The following is a 22,230-nucleotide window of genomic DNA, read 5'->3' as shown; positions in this document are numbered from 1 at the left end:
TGTACAAATGATGCGCAGGGCAATAGCTCACCACCCGCCAACCGACACCCTGCCAGTCCCCGAGCGGCCATTCCCTGCCCCGCCCCCACTTCCCAGTTCCTAAACTGGATGGGACATCCCATGGTATGGAATACACCGTTGGCCAGTTTGGGTCAGGTGCCTTGCTTGTGTCCTGTGCCAACTTCTTGTGCCCTGGCTGGCCATGAGAAGCTGAAAAATCCTTGACTTTAGTCTAAACACTACTGAGCAACAACTGAAAACATCAGTGTTATCAACATTCTTCGCATGCTGAACTCAAAACATAGCACTGTACCAGCTACTAGGAAGACAGTTAGCTCTATCCCAGCTGAAACCAGGACAGGTCTACAGAGTAGCACTTTGGAAATAAAGAGAAAACATAATTGTAAAGCAAGTGGCTTGGTGCAAATGTATTTAATTGGAGGTGTTGCTGTAGCCTCCAGTCATCCAAATGTTGTCCTGAGTATTTTTTGAATAAATTAGACTTATTTTTGCATATGTCCTTATGACAGCTACATTAATCAGAACTGCACTAAACGAGTTGCATGCTGGCAACAGTTTTTAGTTTATTTTTCTTAAATGGGGAGTTCATAAAGAAGCTACTCTATAGCATATTTCTGAAAGTATTGCAACATTATAAATGAATTCATACGTCAACTGATTCTTGTAGCTACCTCTTCAGTGAGACAGAGTGGACTTCTAGCAGAGAAACTTGCACCTGACATCATCTGAGCAGTGAATTGACTAGGTCACATGATGTCTGTCTAAGAATTAAGATTTTTTAAGATAAAGTAAAATATCTTTCTATTTTAAATATTTTTTGAATCTTAAATCACAGGCCGCTTAATAGCTATGACTTAGAGTGCAGCCACAAACATTAAACAACAAAAGGGGACAGGTCTCATGCGTACAATGTGCTTTCAAAGAAAAAATGATTGGAAGCACAGGCTATCTCAGATACTCGAGATGAGTTTAGTAATTTGAATTTATAGTTTTCTTCTCATCTCTCAGTAAGGAGACTGACATGAAGAAAGTGACCTTGTGATTTTTTTGTAAATTCAACACATTTGTAAGTAGCACATCATTTGTCAGATTGTACTGATTTCTGTGAATATAGCTAATTGTTTTCTTTAAGTCACTGTAAATACTGTTTTCATTAAAGTGGCACCTTTATTTGATAGAACTGGCCTATGTGTTTAGAAAAAGAGTGCTAAACTTAAACAGCTTGTGACAAAGCCATGAGAAATTTGTTTGATCCTAAAGATGCTTGCTAGTATTTTTTAAGTAACTGTGAAAAACTGCGTACTCTACTAATTAACGTTTATAATTAGGATTTATTTTAAAAGCCTATACTCATTCAGGTGATTAGCAAAGAACAATTGAGCCTAGTCTTCTTTTGTGCATCATCTAAGCTAGGATTAAAGGTAGGGGACTATAGATAACAGTTTTTAAAATTTTACAGGCAAACCACTACTTGAATAGGCACAGAGCAAACAGAGTTAAATTCTAGGCTTCTCTGTGAGTTGTAACGCAGTCAGTGTGACACATGCTAAAATACAAGTGCTTTGTCTTGACTAGATTTTAGAAGTTCAGATTGGAAATGTGATCAGCTATGTGTAATATCTGATTGTTGATATGCCCATTTTAGCACTTAAAATTATCTTTGAGATCCTGAAATGCTGCCAGAAGCTACTGTTACAACAAGCTAACAGCATTTGGATGTATGCAATCAGGATCAGCTTCATTTAGGAGGACATGGGCACATGACCATCATATTTTAGAACACATGACTGTGTTTTATGCTTTCATTTAGAGCAGATTAAAGCAAATATGCCTGTTTCCCCTGAGCTAATCCTAACTGGCAATTGCCTGCTTTCTGCTTATAATTTATCTTGTGAATGTTGATTACTGACAGAGAGATGTCAGTTCATTTAATTAAGAATGAGTTGGTAGATACTGAACTAATCTTCTGACGTGAAGTTGCTGCTGACCTTCTCCATAGGAGTGCTAGACTCTGCAGTAGTGTGAAGAAAGCTCACCTATTGCCTGAAGGTAACTGAAGTGGTTGCATATTCTTATGCATTGGACCATAGGGAATCCCATCTTATTGTGGTTCTGGGCAGCTTCAAATAGGGTAAGGTGCTCCATAAAAAGATAATTGTTTGTTGAAAATTATGTTTACCTTTGCTGGAAGTACTCCTGGAGACTTAAGCATGACTGATTTAAATGAGAGTGGATAATAAACGTAGTTTTGTTTCTTATGTGTGAATTCATTGACATAATCGCTCTTTCAGCCTGTCTAGTGTAGCCTACTGGATTTGCTTTTGTATGCTTGCACTAAATATTATGAATTCCTGACTGTAGGAAAACATTTAATTGGTGTAGCTATGCAAATGTTCTCTAAGTACCTGATAGATGACAGAGTAAACCACTGCTCTTATTAACAGACTAAACAGAAATGAGTTGAAATGAAAAGAATAATAGAACAGGTAATTAAAGCAATAAAGAAATCTTGAAAATGTCATATACCGACATGCATTATTTTTGTTAAATGGGCAAGTAAATTAGTAATGATAATTTTGGAGAGGTTAGCAAAATATTTGTTGAACTACAAAAGCATGAAAGGGCTCCATATATGTGCAGCTCACTTTTTGTTAGCCAATTATTTTTCTTTAACATCTGGAAAATTCATCTAGTTAGTGTGCGGGGGGGCGGGGGGGACGGGACACGGGGACATCAGGCTTCTGTATGGCATCTATGAGGGAGTAGTATGCTGTTCATAGGCTGTGATTTTTGAAACAGTGTGAACATCACTTGACCTTCTCTCTCCAATGCTTGATATTATTCTTAGCAATCCCAGCCTATGTGTGAATATCTCCATTGAGCAATTCCTGTTTAATGCTTTGTAAAAGTGAGAAAAGTAACGAGCATTAAGTCTCTCTCAGAAATGTGTATGACCTGCTGAAAAACGCATATATAATATTCTTTATTAATTGTATTGTAAATATATATATTTTTAAATCACAACATCAATAAGGTGCATGTGGTGATTCATACAGGATTACACTATTGCTGCACTCAAATCACCATTCAGTTTTAAAAAAAAAGGCCAGCATCCTCTCAGTGTTGGAAAGGTTCCAGAATTAACTGCTCTCAACTACATTTTGTACAAATGTGCCATGATGACTCTTATTTTTTTCCTCTGAAATGCCAGTTTTACCCATCTGTAGAATTATTCTGTTTAGGCCATTCATTTAACTCTTTTACACTTTATGAAGAAACCAGAGATTTAAGACTGATCAGATGAAACCTCTTCAGACTTATTACAGCATACGCAATACATTGGTTCTTACCATTCTACCTATATTGGAAAGAAAATAAAATTCATAAATAAGGTACTTGCAAGTGGAGCACTTTGGAAAATCTCAGTTTCAGTTTTGTCTTTATTCTGCCTCAGGTTAATGAACCACATTTGTTCAAATTCAGAGATGTCAGTGGAGCAGCATCAAGAACATTTTGGCGCAGTCGTTCTATGTCTTGCAGTCAGTGGCTCTGTTTAGCATGCTGGAGGTTTATTGTTGTTCACTTCTCATTCTTTCCAAATGCTATGGAATATAATTTGGTGCATCTTCATTTCCAAATAAGTGTTCTTTAACAAAATGAAAGTGACTGCAGTGTGCATTATGCAAGCCATATCAAAACCACTGAATAGATTGAAAAGGTGGGGAGGAATAGGAAAATAAAGTTAAGGACAAATTTGACAAACTACTTGTCCAAAATTCTCTCCAGGAAAATTCTAGATTGAAATTCTAAGTATTTCATGTTTGCAAAATGAAATCAATTGGTCTTGAAAATGCAGTACATTGCATGTCTGCAGTAAAATGAATTTAACGTTTTAGCAGTGAAGCACAAACAGCAAAACTAGTGGGATTAGGCTGCTGAAAGGGTTTCTCCTGCCTGCAATTGGAGGGGAACCACCTTTCTCTTGGCACTTTCTGCCTTCAGAGTAGAGATGCCTGAGATGAATCCGAACCAGCTGTGGATCACACCGTAACCTATGGCACAATCCAGAATCAAGGTCGCGTGGCTTTCATACGCAGGGCAGCCAGCTGACAGCTTGCAGGGCTGTTGCCGTGCAGTTCTGCTGTCTCTGCTCTGAGAGAGAAGAGGCATTTAGGGCAGTTAGGGCTTCAGCCTTCTAAGCTTCGTCTAGGTGCATCTTTGTGATTCTTATTTGCGATACTAGGGAGTTACAAAGATTCTTTAAATGTGATTGTGTCACGTGGAAAAATACAGAGAGAGTGAGACCTCATCTGCTTAGTGGTGAGAGATCCTCAGCACCAAAGGACAGGAATTGTGGAATCCGAGGGTTAGTCTGGTGCATCGGAGATGTCCAGGAATCTCTTTGGCTTTCTTCTTCCATAATTTACTTCCTGACAAAAAAAAGTAATCCATGCCTTCTGTCACCCAACGATCTCATTTATCAGCCTGTTGTCACAGGAAGTAGTATTTGTGGTGCTGAAATGGATTCCTGGTCAGGTGACTGAAGGTCGGTCATCTTCAGGCCTGGTGCCTCTGCATCACAACTGTGAAGAGAAGTTACGGAACAGTGGGTTGAATCATGAAGTCCCTTTAAGAAAAGGCATTTACAAATAACTTTTTATCGCTTTTTAGTTACACATAATGTATAAAACATGATTCCATGCCTATTTAATAAAAATAGACTTAATACAAAAAGCGAGTTTAATTAAAACTCATAACTGAACATGTCAGAATGCTGATCACACGTCTGAATGTACTTTTTACTAAATTTAGTTATATATTCTGAATTTCATGATGGATATTATGTACTCAGTGCTTTGGGAAGTCATGCATAATGTAACAAGGATTTTCACTTAACAATACCTCTAGCAAATGTTCTCTGTCCTAATATTGTATGCCAAGTAGAATATGATATAACAAATGATTTATTTATTTTCAAGAGGTCATTAAATTTTATCCTCAAAATTTTGTGAAACTGCAAGAACTTAAAAAGGAAGTGTAACCCATTTGAGATACCTGCGTGAGGAGATAGGTTTGTGGATGCAATCAAATCACAACTGGATTTTATAATCGGGTGGCTCTACTGAGGCAGAAATAATTTCAGTGACTCCATAAAGCTGAATCCTAAACTTGTTGGTTGCAAAGAGTGGTAGTCCTGAAGAAAGCAAAAATACTATTTTCAAGATAGAATGCTCCCTTGGGTAGTCCTGAAGAAAACAAAAATACTATTTTCAAGATAGAATGCTCCCCTGCAAAGATACATGACTTACGTAAAGAGGACCAGGCAGTTTGCGCCCACCATTTCTCAGACAGAGAAATATTGCTATGTCTCTAATATTATTATAATGTTCAACATTGTTTCAAAGTCACAGTTCTCTTATTTGTTTGTTTAACATAACAAATGAAAAAGGCTTCTAAGCAAAAAAAAAAAAATATTTAGTTTTCATCTATCATTTTAAGTATTAGGTCAGGAATCGAAGAATTCTGTAACTCTAAATATGTAAATCTAAATCATTGTATGACAGGTAGTGAGAAAGCAGCAATTGAATATAATTTTTATGTATGGGTTGTGTTATTGTTGCTGCCTTTGGATTTTTGTCAAGATTGAAATGGTAAACACCAGTGACTGCTCATTGATCCTTTATGTGGCTTTGTGGGTTCCCAGACCCAAATACATCGTGAGGATGGGTCTGTAGGAGGTACTAATATGGCCACAGGAAATCCTGTATGCCCCTTCAGCAGTGTAGGAAAGATTTTTAAACATTTATTTCTGCCAGTGGTAAAACACTTTTATCAATCTGAGTTTGGTTATTTTTTGGTTTTTTTTTCCTTAAGAAGTAGTGGTTTGCCTCAAAAACAAAAATTGTGGGTTAAAGTGTTATCCAATAGTCTGATGCATCAGGATTATTGTTGGAATCCCATAGGAACCTCAGAGATGCAGTAAATGGCCTGTGTGCTTCAGTAGCTTGCTGGAGGTGCACAGCTTAGTACACCAAGGTGTGTTCCTGTGAGTTTGGTGTTCCAGCAGTGGGATATAGCCAAGACCACCAGAACCTCGTGGTAGCCTGGGTTGTTGGTCTGCTTGTAGTTTCCAAATTCAAGTGTGTGGCACAGCAACCAATCCTGCTGTGAAGGTTTTGTTAAAGATATAACTGCATTATTTGAATTTGTTTAATATGAAAACAAATAACATGGAGCTTCCTGCATTATTTGTTTTGAGTTTTATGTATTTTTTGCTCTTTGAAGGCTTCCAGTGCTCCACAGAGACTGGAGGGGGTGGACAATGCTGCCTCAAGCAGGGGAGCCCAGCCAAAGCGGGTGGCTGAGGTGGACCTCTGCAGCCTCACTGCTTGGTGGCAGTTCTCCTCTCCCACACTCTGCCTGTGCACTTTGCTAGTATCTCCTTCTCCAGTTGCTATGTTTCTCCTCATACATGAGAACACAAACGTTTCTTGTTGGACTGAATCAGTCAGTCTCTCTGCTGGTTAGGTGCCGGCCCAGCTGGCAGATGTGTTTGGTTTTTCTAACTGGTGATCCATTCAGAAAGTACACTTACAAAGTCTTTTTGTCCTTGAGCAGGACAAGCAATAGCTCTGCATCTCAGTTTTCAGCAGACTAAAAAAGCATTCGTCAAACCTGTGTCCAGGTTGGTGAGCTGTACCATAGTTGGCATGATCTAGAGGAGGGAAATTGAGGAAAATAGGTCAAATACTTAAAAAGTAAATGAGCAATCTGTTCTCAGACTGGTGCAACAAGTAACAGGTTTGTAACAGGGAAATTCAGTATAGACTCTAGAAATATGTTCCAATGGTGAGATTATCTAAATACTGGAATAAGCTTGTGAAGAGACTGTGGGATCCTCATTACTGAAGGCTTCAAAACCAAAGGCAGGAATGATGGAATTGTACCTTATTCACCAGGGAGGGAGATGGAGTCAGCGGCTACCAGCCCTATTTTTCTGGAAGTCTTTGTTTTCTGTTGACACAGTTGCCCTGCCGTGTGTATTGGAGAGACTTCTGTGCTGGGACTGAAGATGTCCTAGCTGGGAAGGCAAGAGAGACAGTTTCTGGATTTTTAGAACATAGCCATTCACTTGGTTTTTCCTGTCAGAGAGCACTTAGTAGTATTTGTCTGTGGGTATTGAAGTTACCTCAAGGTAGCGAGATTAACCAGTCACCCAGTTGCTGTCAGTCTCAAGAAGTTATTCTCACAGCAGTTCAGCTAGTTCATATCTTTGAGTTCTTTACAGAAAATCTGAAATCCAGAATGAATTCATTTTATTAATTTAAAACAAGCAAAGATTCTGGAGGATGTTGATATAATGCAGAGTTAGAGCCTAAACTTTACAGAATAACACTCATGAATATTACATAGTGTCAGGCTTACATTTTATTTGGTGTATTTATTTTTATTTGTAGTGAAGATGGTGCTTTTCATCAATGTGACCTATAGAGAAAGTGTACTAAAAGCGTCTGGAGCTGTACTAAATTCTGTTGCTGGTGGAGGTCTTTTAGGGTAATAAAAACTTAACTTTTTATCTGTTGTGGCCAGTGAATTAATGAGAACTGGCAATATGACTACACTCAAGCCAGTAGATCCTGTTTTCAGTTTGCTATTTCTGTTTCCAGTATTTACTAATATATGGTAAATCATAATTGCAAGTAGATTGTGTAATGCCAAAAAGTCAGTAGAGCAAATGAGTTGTTTGCACTGGAGTTCATAATGAGCAGTGAAGTTAGGCTAAAATTACTTTTCCTGACAGCTTTCAAAGCATGCTATGATTTATTTTTAAATCAATGAGATTAACATTTATTCTTCTTGTTCTCCCTTTCCTTGACATTTTGTATGTATGTTGCAAGTATATGGGGGTGGGAGGAAACCATCTTATAATTATTAATAACATGATAAATAAAAATCAACAGCTCAGTAAAAAGACCTAAACAGTTATTTTAATTTGTTGGGTACAGTCTTTTATTTTTGAGAACTTAAAAATGGTAGCTAAAATGAAGGTATTAAGGAATGATCTATGAAAAAATTTACTAGAATAATCTACAAGTAAACAATTCAAGAAATAAAGTTGCTGATAAAGTTTCAGATACTAATGTGATTTAGAGAACAATTGTTAACTGGGAAAGTGTCCTGGTTTCAGCTGGGATAGAGTTAACTGTCTTGCTAGTAGCTGGTACAGTGCTATGTTTTGAGTTCAGCATGTGAAGAATGTTGATAACACTGATGTTTTCAGTTGTTGCTCAGTATTGTTTAGACTAAAGTCAAGGATTTTTCAGCTTCTCATGGCCAGCCAGGGCACAAGAAGTTGGCACAGGACACAAGCAAGGCACCTGACCCAAACTGGCCAACGGTGTATTCCATACCATGGGACGTCCCATCTAGTATAGGAACTGGGAAGTGGGGGCAGGGAATCGCCGCACCCCGAGCGGGCGCCAAAATGGACTGTCGTGGTTTAACCCCAGCCAGCAGCTAAGCACCACGCAGCCGCTCACTCACCCCCCCATCCCACTGGATGGGGGAGAAAATTGGGGAAAAAAAAAGTAGAACTCCTGGGTTGAGATAAGAACGGTTTAATAGAACAGAAAAGAAGAAACTCATAATGATAATGATAACACTAATAAAATGACAACAGTAGTAATAAAAGGATTGGAATGTACAAATGATACTGAGCAAGTACCAGCTACTAGGAAGACAGTTAATTCTATCCCAGCTGAAACCAGGACAGTAAGTTAACTGTGTTTTTATAACAAGCTGTGTCCTTTCCTGGTTCTGAAATAATATTGTCTTCATCTAGATATATTTGATAAGTTCAATTCAATGTGCGTTTAAGGGTTGAAATAACGTATTAGGATTTGAGGAACTGGTTATCTTTGTTTATTCTTACCATCTTCTTTCAGTCTGTGAATATAAATTAGGTTTGAGGCTGTTAGCCATACCAAAATCTCATAAGATAGGATGCTCAGAAGTTGTAAATTTTGTTAGCAACAGAGAATGTATGCCTTCTTAAATGTTAAATTTACGGTGCAGCGCCTGCTTGGTTGAACTTAATTTTTCTTCTGTGTATCTGCTGTATAAGATGGTTCTACTTAAATTATTAATTAGTAACTTTCAAATAATATACATAAGATATATATTTTAGAAAATACTTAAAATTCTGGTTGAAATCTGTTTCATAGGGAATAAGAGTCAACTTGACACTAACCGTGATTAAAAAATAGTAATCACTTGGCAAATAAGTGATGGCTCTTTTGTAATTTGCTAACGTCATTATGGAAAAGAAGAATGGAAAAGGAAAAATTGGGACTTTAAATAATTAGCATAAAATAGTACCAAATATTTTGTAAAGTCCAATGTAAAACAACCATGCCTCAGAATACTGAAATAAAAAGAAAAGTAGCAGTGGTTACTTGTGTAAACCACTGTGTGAATTAAAAGTTTGCTGATTTTAATCAGGATTATAATTAGTGATTCAGATCACTGATTTAAATTGATCCACCCTGACTTTGCTATCTCTGATTCCTTGAGAAACAAATGTAAAATAGCATTGTTTTGGTACAGTATGAAAAGTACAAATTTGTACCTGCCTGTGCAATGTTAATAACATCATGTCTAGCCATACCTAAGTTTGATCGTTCAGACAGTTTTACCAAAATGTAATTTTCAGGGAGTCGAATAGAGCCATGTTTCACAAAAGCTATTCCCAGAAAAGCTAAATGCCAACGTAATCAATCATACAGTGTACTGTATCCTGTTGTTATGGATATAATACATTATTTATGCAGTGTAAAGATTTTTCAGATGTTGTTGAAGTGAACAGGCAAGCGAATGAACAACTGTAAGGTATAATATGTCCTTAGCTGAAAATTGCAGTTTCCTACGTTAAAATTTGTAAAGATGCCTTCAATGCTTACAACATGTTTGAGACTGATTTTCTGCAAGTAAGGACTTTCGGGGAGTCAAGAAGTCAGTTAGAAATCTATAATAGGCTAATTGCACCTGCAGGTGAGTGCCAGATCTTCTACTCCTAGTATTTGTATACCACTTGTATTTCAATTACTAAACCCAAAAGTTGTTACTCAGTCACTGGAAATAGGGTAAACCACTTTGGCAGTAGTACAAAACCCAAAGACTATTTGAGGTAGTACAGTGTGGGTTCCTCAATGAGCCATTGCATATGATCACCACTGATACATTTAATGAATATAATTAGGCACAGGCTTAGGCTTTTGATGGAAATTTGTCTCAACTTTCAATTTTCCCTTCACTGCATTGTTTCAAACATTTTGTTCTTGTGCTGAGAATGAGATGATAGTTGTCTTCACCAGATTCACTTAATAAACTGTGATATTTGTAAGAGAAGCCCTAAAAGACTGATAGAAAAGAGTATAGCAGTGGAAAAAAAATTGCTTCCATAAATGGCTACGTATGAAAATGAGGGAGACCTTCTTCCCTTCTCCCTGTCAGATCTGGCAGCTCTTTCTAGTTGGTTTGCAGGAAAACATGCAGTCGTACCTGCAGAGTAGTTTTCAAACTGTGATCTTGTTACACTCCCTGGCTGAAGAGATCTGCAACTCAGGGACTTTCAGGGGCAAAGGCACAGCACTGCTGTACTTACTGTCCCTTGAGAGAGTTTTATCACTGTTACCTACCTGCTTTTTGAGCCCATGTAAACTCTTAACACCTTCTGTATTCTTTGGTGAAACATTATGGCTTTGGCACTTGCCACGTGAAGAGGTGTATTCGGGTGTTTAGCCATGCGTTCTCTAGTTTGCTGTTGTTGATTTAATTCCTCTATACCTGCTGCTAGCTCTTCTCCCTCTTTTTGGTGTTTTTCTACCTCCTTCTCAATTGGTTCCAGTGCCATGCTCATACCTTCTTACTCTACACCTTTCCTACTCTTTCCCATTTTCTAAATAGCTTCAGTCAGCTCTTCTCTCCACCATGGTTCTGTTTGTCATGACTCTGCCATCTCCATCAGATCCTCTCTCGATAGTCTTCCTCTCTTTGGCCCTCTCACCTTTGCCTTATGGTTCCTCCCTGTTCATCTTTGATTCCCACTTCCACACTGGCCTTTCCTACTTTTCAAGCTGCCACATTTCTTCATGTCCTTCTATTCATTTGCAATGTAGACATGTTTCAGTTCTACTCAATAGACATAATTATCCTGTTCTTTAGCAACTGCTCTCTGATTTCCCTTACACAGCTCCTCTTCTCCAAGAGCCCTGACTTTTAGCAGCCCTCCTCTCGCTTGTTGGTCATTCACTTGCCCTTTCCGTATCTGCTCCAATTTTTAAGGGGTTTGCAGATGTAACCACCCTCTCTTCTGGTGTCTGTCTTCTCTAGGAGTTCCTCCTTCATAATTTCATGAATCTCATAGTCTTCAGTGTCCTTCTATGACAATGTTTTGTACAGCTCTGCCTTTTGCTCTTTTCCTCCTCTTCTCTGTGGAGAAACTCCGTCCATGAATACAAATTCATGTCTGTACTAATGAGTCTTATCTCAGTCTCTCTACTCCAGCTCTACCTTTCTGTCCAAATTAAAATCTTAGCTGACTTTTCATGGATGAGGCAATTCTCAAGAAAAAAGTTCAACCTTCTTTGCTGTCTTCTTTCAAGTTCACTGTGGGTATCACAACTATGTCTCACGTTAGCCTATGCCTTAGTATTGCTATGGTCACTTTCTGGTGCTTATCTAAATCCTTCTTAATCCTCCTTTTGTCCCTTCATTTTCCACAGATGACAAATTACATGCTTTCTCTTTCCTGAAGAGAACCCTTCTGTAGCTTCTGCCTGTACTAGCATTCCCCAACCCTATTGCACATGTGATACTACATTTTATCTCAATTCCCTGAGTAACACTAACTCTCAGCAATTATTCACAATGTTTGTTGTTTTTTTTTTTTCTTTAAAGTTGCTTTATGTTATTTTAGACCTGAAGTGTTCCTTTCAATTAGTTGGTCTTGCCTCATATAAGTCTTTCCTGTTCTTCCTCCTTGACATTTCTATGACATGCCTTTCTTACTTGTTCATGTAGATTAAATTGTTATCAAGGGATATTATGATTTTCTGTCTCCTGGTGGACGACTGCCAGTCTGCCTTCATCCAAACTCCCCTTTGCAGCAATGCCTGTGGAAATACAAGGGCAGGTCTCCTGCTGTGTCATGCCCATTGCTCCTAATCTTCCCCAGGCAGCTTACTTCCTTGACCTTCATCAGGCTGTACGCATCTGTTCTCTCATGTTTTCTACTTTACCCTTACGCTCTTTAGGCCAGTTGTCTTTTGCAGAGTTTTATAAAAACTGATTCATGGCTTGGGAAGATGGATTTGGCAACAACAAAAAAATTAATAATAAATGACCCTGCAAGTGTGCAGCATCAGTCAGGTGCTTTCTGATTTACTGGTGAATCTATTGCTGCTGCTAAGTAGATCCTGAATGAAGGCAGAAGAGGTCTTGTTCTCACAGCAAGCAATTGAGTCAGTGCCGTGAGCAGCAATGCTACTTCTGGTTTCTTTTCCTCAGTTCTATATGTAGAAGCACCAGTAGCAGTTAAAATAACGTTAACTGCGAGGAATTAATTTGATTCATATTTTTCTCCCTGTAAATGTGCTCTTTTAATACGTATTTTGTACAAGCATTTAGAGTATGTGAGTTAAGCAGTGCAGTGAAAACATATGAAAGTCTTGTTGTAGGACAAGCACTTAATGCCATTGCTGCTGTTCCTTATGTACTGAATACAAATCAGTTGTTTCAAGAAAAAGAGCAGAACTAACCAGTTTACAGAATTACATGACTTACGAGGTTTCCCTTCTGATTATTTCATGTCAGTGCTGCTGTTGATCTGTTCATTCTTGAAAAACAGATGTCACCTATCAAAGAGTGGTCTCTGCTCCCAGTCTCTGCTGTGAGTAGTGGTGGTGGTGGTGGGACACCTCTGCTGCGTCACTGCAGAGGGTGCGGTTTCTTCAGTCTTGTTCAAAAGTGCCAGAAAGCGATACAGAGAAAATTCTCTTGTGTAGGCACTGTCTCTGTGGACATATGCTGAGGTTCCCTGTAGAAGACTGATGTGTTGGAATGTTTGAACACAGAGACTACTTTGGAGAATTACTATCTGTATTTGAGCTGACCGCCATGACTGCTGTGAACCTAAAAGTGGAGAGAAAGAGGGAGTGTAAAGAGACAGTCCAGTAATTACGTGTGGAGAATATAAATTCAAAAAGAGTGTTCTGCACTGCGGTTTTCTGGTTTTTTTGAGAGGGCCTTAAACTTTTGGACATGTCTGTTGGCATGCTTAATTCTCCCAGACTTTTTTACTCACTTCTTTTTATAAGGCACAGTGAATAAACCCCAATTTTTTTCTTCCTGTACGACTTGTTTACTTGCAAGCAAAATGACAACCTAGCATTAGAAAGATTTAAAAATAAAAATTGTTTAGACTTCACTAGTTTGAAGCATTTGCATTGTTAAATATTTTAAATCAATTCTGTTTCAGACAGGGATTTTGGTGTGCATGGTAGCATCTCTGTCTAGCTGCTGGCATGACAGGCATGGTAACCTTTATACTTTGCTGGAGATGAAGCTACTACTCTGTTAACTCAAATGCCAGAGACTTTGTTTATGGTACTAAAGATCCTAGGTTTGATCTGTTATGCCAAATAAACCAACTGTGTGCTCATGCCCATATTTCATTACACCAGATCTATTAGCTATTGGCTAAAATCAAGAGTATATGCAGTAGGTTAAACCCTTCTGCTTGTCAAAATTTCATATATTCCAGTGTGTATTTTGCTTCCAGTGCTCCCCACCTAGTAACGTAGTTTCTTTAAGTTGTATTTTCATGTCTGTAACTTGAATTATATTTAAGCTAACAGTGTAGTTGTTTTATCCTGACCTTCCCACCAGAATTATATTAGTCTGCCTTTCTGTTAAAATCACATTGATAATTGTGGCTAGTAACAATTTGAATAATCTTATCTTTACTATAAGTATTCCACATGGGTCTTCTAAGAGCAAATAAAAAAATGAAAAACATAAGGTCTATTATAATTCAAATGCAAATAAGAGCAAATACATTTATAAAAAAAGTCTTTGAGTAGATTTAGAATTTCTCAGCATTTTGTTTTGATGTAGATGAGTTTGTAATTGTAAATTTACCGAATTATATTATCTTTCTCTATATACATTTATTATGTTGCTATTAATTCTGGTATGGACTACAACTACTTTGTAAAGATCAAGTCTACAGATAAAACATATATTTACCACTGTGAAAATGACAGAAGCTTTACTAATATAAAAAAGCCAGAGGTGAATGTGTGGAAATTTCTACAGTTTTTGTGTTTTCAATAGTTCTGAACTGTGCTTGTGGCAGGAGCCATTTCCAGCACAAATTGCTTTGCTATAGTTACACAGCAAAGATTTGAATGTCAGTATATATGCATCAGTGCATGCTAGTTTGGAACACAAGCTTACCTGTTCACTGACCATAAAATGTGGGCATTTAGGAATGCCAAGAACAAAAATTAAGTATTTTCATGTACATTATTTGAGACCACTGGTAAAAGCAAGATTCGGCTGTCTGAACTAGGCTAATTGTATAATTTTAGATGTCAGATTGCTTAAAAAGAAATAAAGAATGACTGGGTGAAATTGAACCTTGGTGTGACTGCTAGTGATTGGGGAGGGTGAATGATTTGAAGATGAAGCTAAGAGTTACCTGTCCCTTCTACTGAAAACCAAGAATGATATTCTATAAAGTGGTGTGAAAACCAGGAGCTATGGCTAACTCCTCCCAGAGCCTGAAGATCAGTTAGATCATCTTAGTACAAAGACTGTGTCTGTCTGACTGACCTGTAACATTGGTTTCTTCAGTTTTTGGTTACCAGCCTTTCTGGCCAGACCCATGGAACTTGGCCAATTCTTCTGAAAGAGTTAACCCTGTTCATGTCCACACCATATCCTTTCTGTGGTGTGCCTTGAATGCATCTGTGTGCTTCAGACCAAGAGAACAGAAAGTCCTGCAACAACAACCTGTTCTCTGCTCTTCCCACCCTTTTGTATATCACTTCCTACTTACCCGTAAGAAGAAACAAACCTACGAGGAGTGGCAAAACCAATTGTGGAATGGATGTGTATGTCACTCATAAGAATTAATATTCAGTGTTGATGCAGATGACAAAGGGCAGATGACAACAGGAAAAAAGATCGCATGACTTGGTCACAGTTCATGAAGGTTAACCTTAAACACCACTGCACACATCTTAGAAATGTGGTTGAAAGGTGGCCTTTCCTCTCTTAGCTTGTAAGATCCTTCCCTCAGTGAAAATGATGCTTTCTGTCTTTGGATTCGAAGGCTATTGATGAGTATTAGATTGTATGGAGTGTAGTTGTCCAATTTTGGCATGGTTTAGGCAGTTCTTTGTATGTCAGATCAACACTTGATTCACTCCACAGGCTCCCAGTCAGTTTTCAATCTAAGGCTTTGGTCTTGATCTTCAAAGCAACTGTTGGATCAAACACCCCAGCTACATCAAAGGCTGTATTTCTATTTGTGAACTGTCAGAATAGCTGTATTCCTTTGGGGCAACGTAGATGATGAAATATCAGAGCAACCATGCATCAGCTGGGGACACAGTGTTGTGGGTAGGGGGTACAGGCTATGAAAAAAAACCCAACAGTGAGGCAATCAGGTGAATTCAGAGTGAGATGTTTTAAAGGAAATGCTGCAAAACCTCTCTGAATGTGTTCCATCATAAACATGATGCAGAAACAACTCCCATTTTTATCTGAAAAATAATTGTCAAAAAGAAGAAAAATAATAAAATTTGGAATGCTCTCAGATCATGAAAGGGATTATATTTTTAAATATCCTTTTATATGAGCCATAATATGCTAACTTTTTGAAAGTTATGTACTTGTGTAGGGTAACCTCCTAGCAGTATTTAAAGCTTACCTTTTCTTAGCATTAAAATCACAACCACCACTTACTAGGGAAGGCCATATTATTAGCAAACGGTAAAGGGTGGCATAGCTCAAAAGGAACTGAATATCGTTTAAGTATGACTGTTGATGGACTCAAATCAAGTCTGATCAACTTCTAAACAAACCTTAAAGGTCTTGTTTTTGGCTGATCAGAAATAATCCCCCACTGTGCTTTATAAAGTACAGTGGACAGAAATGGTAGTGCCAAAACAATTATTTCTCCGCCCTCAACCTGGTTGCTAGGAGCTGATAAATTGCTTGAAGGGTTGAACATAAAAATTGCAACTCCAGACAATTTAATTGGATTAAAAAAAACCCAACAACTATTAAATTAGATACAAATTAAGTACCATAATAAATACCATAATAAATATGTGTTCTATAAATTAAATCTTGGAAAATACAACAATTTTATGTATGTGCAGGTTTTCATGATATGGTTTTTCAGTTCTCCCTTTTTATCTGATGGTAATGGATCATTTTCAACTGAGTGCCTAATGCCCAGTAGAAATGAGACATCATTCTGCTATTTGGAACATTTGAGTCCACTGAGTGTCTGTTTTCTTAAAACGGTGCATCAGTTTCTTCATTTTAAGATTCTCTTAGCCTGCCTAACACATTTACCTGAGCTTCACCAGCCATTCAGCCTTTTCTACAAAGAGAGGAATTTGTCATCACATCTTGTAACAAAGACAACTAGAAGTTGAATTGGAGGTATTCTGTCGAGAAGCAGGGCAAAAGCTCTAGAGGAACCTGCCCTGTTTGCCTCATCTGTTGTGTGTTTCCAAAATGACTGTAGTAAGGTATAGTGTAATCATTGTTGACTTGGTACAGTGTAGAAGGTTGAAGGTAATGAGGTTTCCAAAACCTCCAGCACAGGAATTTTGCTAAATTTTTCTAAAATGTTGAGTTTGCATAAGAAGAATCTCCTTATGCCTCAGAGGGAGACTATGTGAATGCAGAAATGCCAACTCAATGCCATGTTCAAACTGAAAGTCTTTGTGCAAAGTTTCTATGGAACTAGATTGCAAAATATGTGGGCCAGTCTGGTATAAAAAAAAGAGAGAGCTTGTCACCCCTGAGCAGGATGAAAATAGCAATGTGATTGCCACTGAATCCTGTTCTCTTGACCAGCCTGATTTGATGTCTGAATGGGTTTCCTTCCACAGCTGAACTTTGTATTAAATACATACTCCAAAGCACATTGTTACTAACCTTAGACATAAAGTACAAGTGGTCAAAATCTTGTCTTCGGTTAATCTCTTGTTTGATAGTGATGGCCTTAGGAAGGATCTAATCCTGGGTCTGTAAATTGCATCCTATTTGTATCTGAAGAACTTTTACAAGGGTTATCTTGAACTATGATTATGCTTTTTTTCCTCCAGCTCTTGTGGTGAGTAATGTGAAGTTAAGTCACAAGATTTGTTCTTCCTGACTGGCTGATATACATTTGAAGCAAGAGGGGGAAAAAAAAATGAGTTTCTGTTGTTCAGCAGTGGATGATAAATGTTCATGTTCAAGTTTTTAACAATTTCAGGGTCTTACAAATATTTTAATGAATATGTAACCGGTGATACTTATAAGAAATATGACCTCATGATTCCTGATGAATTAAAGAGGCATCTTTGCCAATTATTTCTTTTCTTATAGTAAGCATTACCTTGAGCACATCTCTGCAAATTTTCTGCTGGCAAAAATTAATATGAATGTGTAATGAAAGCAAAGGTTTGATCTGTGTATGTATAATTGTCTTATGTGTGTGTGTATAAATGACAAAACTTAGGAAACAATGCAGTCTCAAGATTTTACTGACAACTGAGAATATGAATGAACAGCCCAAGTCTTAAAAGATGACTGCCAATAAATGTTAGTATTACAGAACTCTGTTGCATAGTGTCACACATGCATATTAAACAATACTTTGTTCCATACAACAGCTTTGAATACTACTTCTCCTTTTTGTTTGTTTGGGTTTTTTAAGTATGCACCAGTTGTATTGAAAGAATAGATGCAGTGGGAGGGACAAGTAAAGAGCAAATATTTAATCTTTAAAGAAATTGCAATAAACTATAATTTAATGCAGAATGCTTTTCAAATATGGTGTCATGGTTTAACCCCAGCCAGCAACCAAGCACCATGCAGCCGCTCACTCACTTCCCCCCCACCAAGTGGGATGGGGGAGAGAATCGGAGAAAACAAAGTAAAACTTGTGGGTTGAGGTAAGAACAGTTTAATAGGACAGAAAGGAAGAAAATAATAATGGTAATAATAAAATAAGCGGAAGATACAAAACAAGTGATACACAATGCAATTGCTCACCACTTGTTGACCAATGCCCAGTTAGTTCCCAAGCAGTGATCCACACCCCCAGGCCAACTCCCCCCAGTTTATATACTGGCCATGATGTCACATGGTATGGAATATTCCTTTGGCCAGTTGGGGTCAGATGTCCTGGCTGTGTCCCCTCCCAACTTCTTGTGAGCCTCCAGCCTTCTTGCTGGCTGGGCATGAGAAGCTGAAAAATCCTTGACTGAGTATAAACACTGCTTAGTGACAACTGAAAACATCAGTGTGTTATTAACATTCTTCTCATTCTAAATCTAAAACATAACAGTATACCAGCTGCTAGAAAGAAAATCAACCCTATCCTAGCCAAAACCAGGACATATGGATATTCATTAACAAAAAGGTGACCTTCAAAATAGTTTTCTGTCGAGTTAGTAGTGCTCTGTAGTATTATACTAAGAGATGAGCTAGAAGATATCGTAAGCAAAAAAAAAAACCACTTCAAAAAAACCCACAAAACTAAAACCAACTTTGTTGTGAAGTAGCACCTGAAGTTCCTGGCAATCAACATGGTTTTCAGACAGTGGTTATGTTACCTTAGGCAGTTTACAGTGCTGCTGAGTCTGACGATGCTTTTAGTGATTTTATATGCCCAGCTATACAATAGCGTTTACTGGTGTTTCAAAAGCCAAGAACTAAACGTGTGTTTAGTATGTTTTTCGTCTGCCTTCTGATTGCAAATCTGGCTTTTATCCCTTTCTTCTGCTTGCTTTCAGTGCACTGCAAACGTGTCACTGGACAAGCAATAAGGGACTTTTGCAGTGGTGACTAATCATACCCTTCACCAGCTCATCTCCTTTCACTCACTCTATATGCAGATATAAAAGGGACCATTGGTATGGTTTTTTGTTTGTTTGTTTCATTTTTATTCATTTTATTGTGGTGAGGTCTGTGCACATAAGGACAGTGTTATTTTAAAACCTGGTGATAGATGGAAATAGTGAAAAAGCAGAACAAAAATGAACTTTAAATATTTAATGATGTGAAGTTATTCGTACAATAAAGGATCATTTAAATGAGTACTGTTTTGGAAACTCAGCTGTGATGTTGATTAGATATATAAACAAAGGATAGCGATGTCTTTAATTATAGTTTCTTTGCATTTGTTTTTGCTTTTCAACATAAATATGCATGGATCTAGGGTTCACATTGCTTAGAAATACCTGTAAGCTTTTTGTTTGCATTTTTCTGTGCCTACATAATTGCGTATGCCCTCCAGTCGTCTGCTTTCTTTGTGCCTGTTAGCAGAATTTACAAAAGTGGTGCCCTCAGTTCAGGACTGTGTGGGACAGAACCTGTATCTGCAAAAGCAGTCAGCTTTATTATATTACCCAAGACTTTTATGGATCAGCACCTTCTGTGCCCTCTTTGTTAAGGGATTAGTGAGGCATTCCCAGACCCTGGGGAAATGTGCCAATGCCAGCAGCCTGTCCTGAGATGTGCTGTGGGGATTGAGGGAAGCTGGGCCCCAGAGAGGAGGGATGAGGGGGTCTGGGAGGAAGCCTCGAGAACATGCATCACTTGTGGTAGATGGCTGAAACTCCCTTAGAGCAGTTAATTCAGCTTAAGCAGCATTTTGGTTTTTAACTGCAAGGACACCCGGATGAGCTTTAAATCAGAGTATTTTCTGAAATACACCTTACAGCAGTGATTAACGTGTCCACAAGCTCATATCTCGCTGCCAGTGTGTTTCTGAGAGACAGTAAAGCTTCATATTCCTTAAAAACTTGCTCTCAGATGACTGTTGATCAGTTGTTGCCCAAATCTCTCTTAGATTTGGTAGATTTAAGATATTGGGAAGGTAGAATTTGAATGTAAATCCTTGTGCTTCCTCTTTGAATAATATTTCTTCAACCTTTAACAAACAGCCTTGGAGGAAAGGACTGATGATGACAGAAACGATTCCATTTTCCTGCCTCTAATAGCGATGGCCATTGACTGCAGTTGAGGGCAATGGTTTTTGTTATGGCATCCCTATTAATGGGGTTGTGGCAAGTAACGTGGACTTGTTTGCTTGTCTTGTAACTCTCCATTTGTCACCTGCAGGTTGAAGAGGAAACAGTGGCCTTTCTTGCAAACAGTGGAAGCGAAGAAGAGTTTGATCCAAGTACTCTTCCAGACCCCGATAAATACAAAGATTCTGATGAAAAGCAGGATTCAGAAAGTGAAGACAGCTATTGGTATGTACACATCTTCCACGTTCATTTCAAAATGTTCATCTTTTTTAGAAACTGTTTTGTTTAGATGTTAGGAACTCATTTTATGATCCTCTTGCTCCCAGGACTTAGTATTTAAGTTTGCTTGTGAGGTAGGTGCTGAACAGAAATCTGTGCTAAAGTCTATTTTCTCTTGTGAAGCTATATGAGAAAGATTTTTGAGTCAGTGGTGAAGGGATCTCAGTGAGACTGTTCCACATACATACAAAAATGTTGACTAATTCCTTGGAGGTTTCATGTGTTTCTGTGGTGGGTTGACTTTGGCTGGACACCAGGTACCCGCCAAAGCCACTGTATTGCTCCCCTCCTTAGCTGGACAGGGGAGAGAAAATATAACAAAAGGCTCATGGGTTGAGATAGGGACAGGGAGAGATCATTCACCAGTTACTGTCATGGGCAAAACAGACTTGACTTGGGGAAAAAGTAATTTAATTTATTGCCAATCAAATCAGAGTAGGGTAATGAGAAAATAAAACCAAATCTTAAAACACCTTCCCCCCACCCCTCCCTTCTTCCCAGGCTCAACTCCACTCCCAATTTTCTCTACCTCTTCCCCCCGAGCAGTGCAGGGGGATGGGGAATGGGGGTTGGGGTCAGTTCATCACACATCATCTCTGCTGCTCCTTCCTCCTCAGGGGGAGGAGAACTCCTCACACTCTTCCCCTGCTCCAGCGTGGGGTCCCTCCCACAGAAGATAATCCTTCATGAACTGCTCCCACATGGGTCCCTTCCATGGGCTGCAGTCCTTCAGGCACAGACTGCTCCAGCGTGGGTCGCCTGTGTGGTCACAAGTCCTGCCAGAAAACCTGCTCCAGCGTGGGCTCCTTTCTCCATGGGGCCACAGGTCCTGCCAGGAGCCTGCTCCAGTGTGGGCTTCCCATGGGGTCACAGCCTCCTTCGGGCACCCACCTGCTCCCACGTGAGGTTCTCCCTGGGCTGCAGGTGGAGGTCTGCTCCACTGTGGACCTCCTTGTGCTGCAGGGGGACAGCCTGCCTCACCAGGGTCTTCCCCATGGGCTTCAGGGGAATCTCCGCTCCGGCGCCTGGAGCACCAACTCCCCCTCCTTCTGCACTGACCAGGGGGCCTGCAGGGCTGTTTCACATTTCTCACTCCTCTCTCCGGCTGCAGTTGCTGTTCTGCAGGCTTTTTGCCCTTCTTAAATCTGTTATCCCAGAGGCACTACCACCATTGCTGAGGGGCTTGGCCAGTGGCAGGTCCATCTTGGAGCTGGCTGGCATGGGCTCTATTGGACATGGGGGAAGCTTCCAGCAGCTTCTCACAGAAGCCACCCCTGTAGCTCCCCTGCAGCTCCCCTGCTAACAAAACCTTGCCATGCAAACCCAATACAGTTTCAGAAATGCATTTCTCTACTGTCACATTACAGGTTCTGTTTGAAAGGAAAACCGATGAAGTCATTTGAGGATTTGGATGAGCTCTCTGTACCTGTGATGTATTAAACAAATTTGTGCATGGTGAAAAATCATAAGTTTTATCATTCAGTGTTGTTCAGACCCTTCAACACTACAAATGAAGTGGAACCTGTGTTAGAAATAAATATATAATAACATTAACAATGCTAAACCTTTCTTCTTAATTTAAACCAGTGCTTTTAATTATATA

At 38.9% G+C, this 22,230-nt stretch overlaps 1 protein-coding gene across 1 annotated transcript in view; it reads left to right on the top strand.

Moving 5' to 3' along the window:
* The window catches only part of DDX10 (DEAD-box helicase 10), a 202,088-nt gene that overhangs the window by 166,994 nt on the left and 12,864 nt on the right, over positions 1-22,230 (top strand). The window contains exon 17 of the mRNA XM_049823686.1: positions 20,440-20,573. Within this exon, the coding sequence (XP_049679643.1) occupies positions 20,440-20,573 (134 nt within the window). The remainder of the gene's footprint in view (positions 1-20,439; positions 20,574-22,230) is intronic.

This window comes from Accipiter gentilis, chromosome 19 (genome assembly GCF_929443795.1).
Source record: "Accipiter gentilis chromosome 19, bAccGen1.1, whole genome shotgun sequence".
Lineage (NCBI taxonomy): Eukaryota > Metazoa > Chordata > Aves > Accipitriformes > Accipitridae > Astur > Astur gentilis.
Note: the sequence above shows the minus strand (reverse complement) of the source record. Positions and strands in the feature narration are given on the sequence as shown.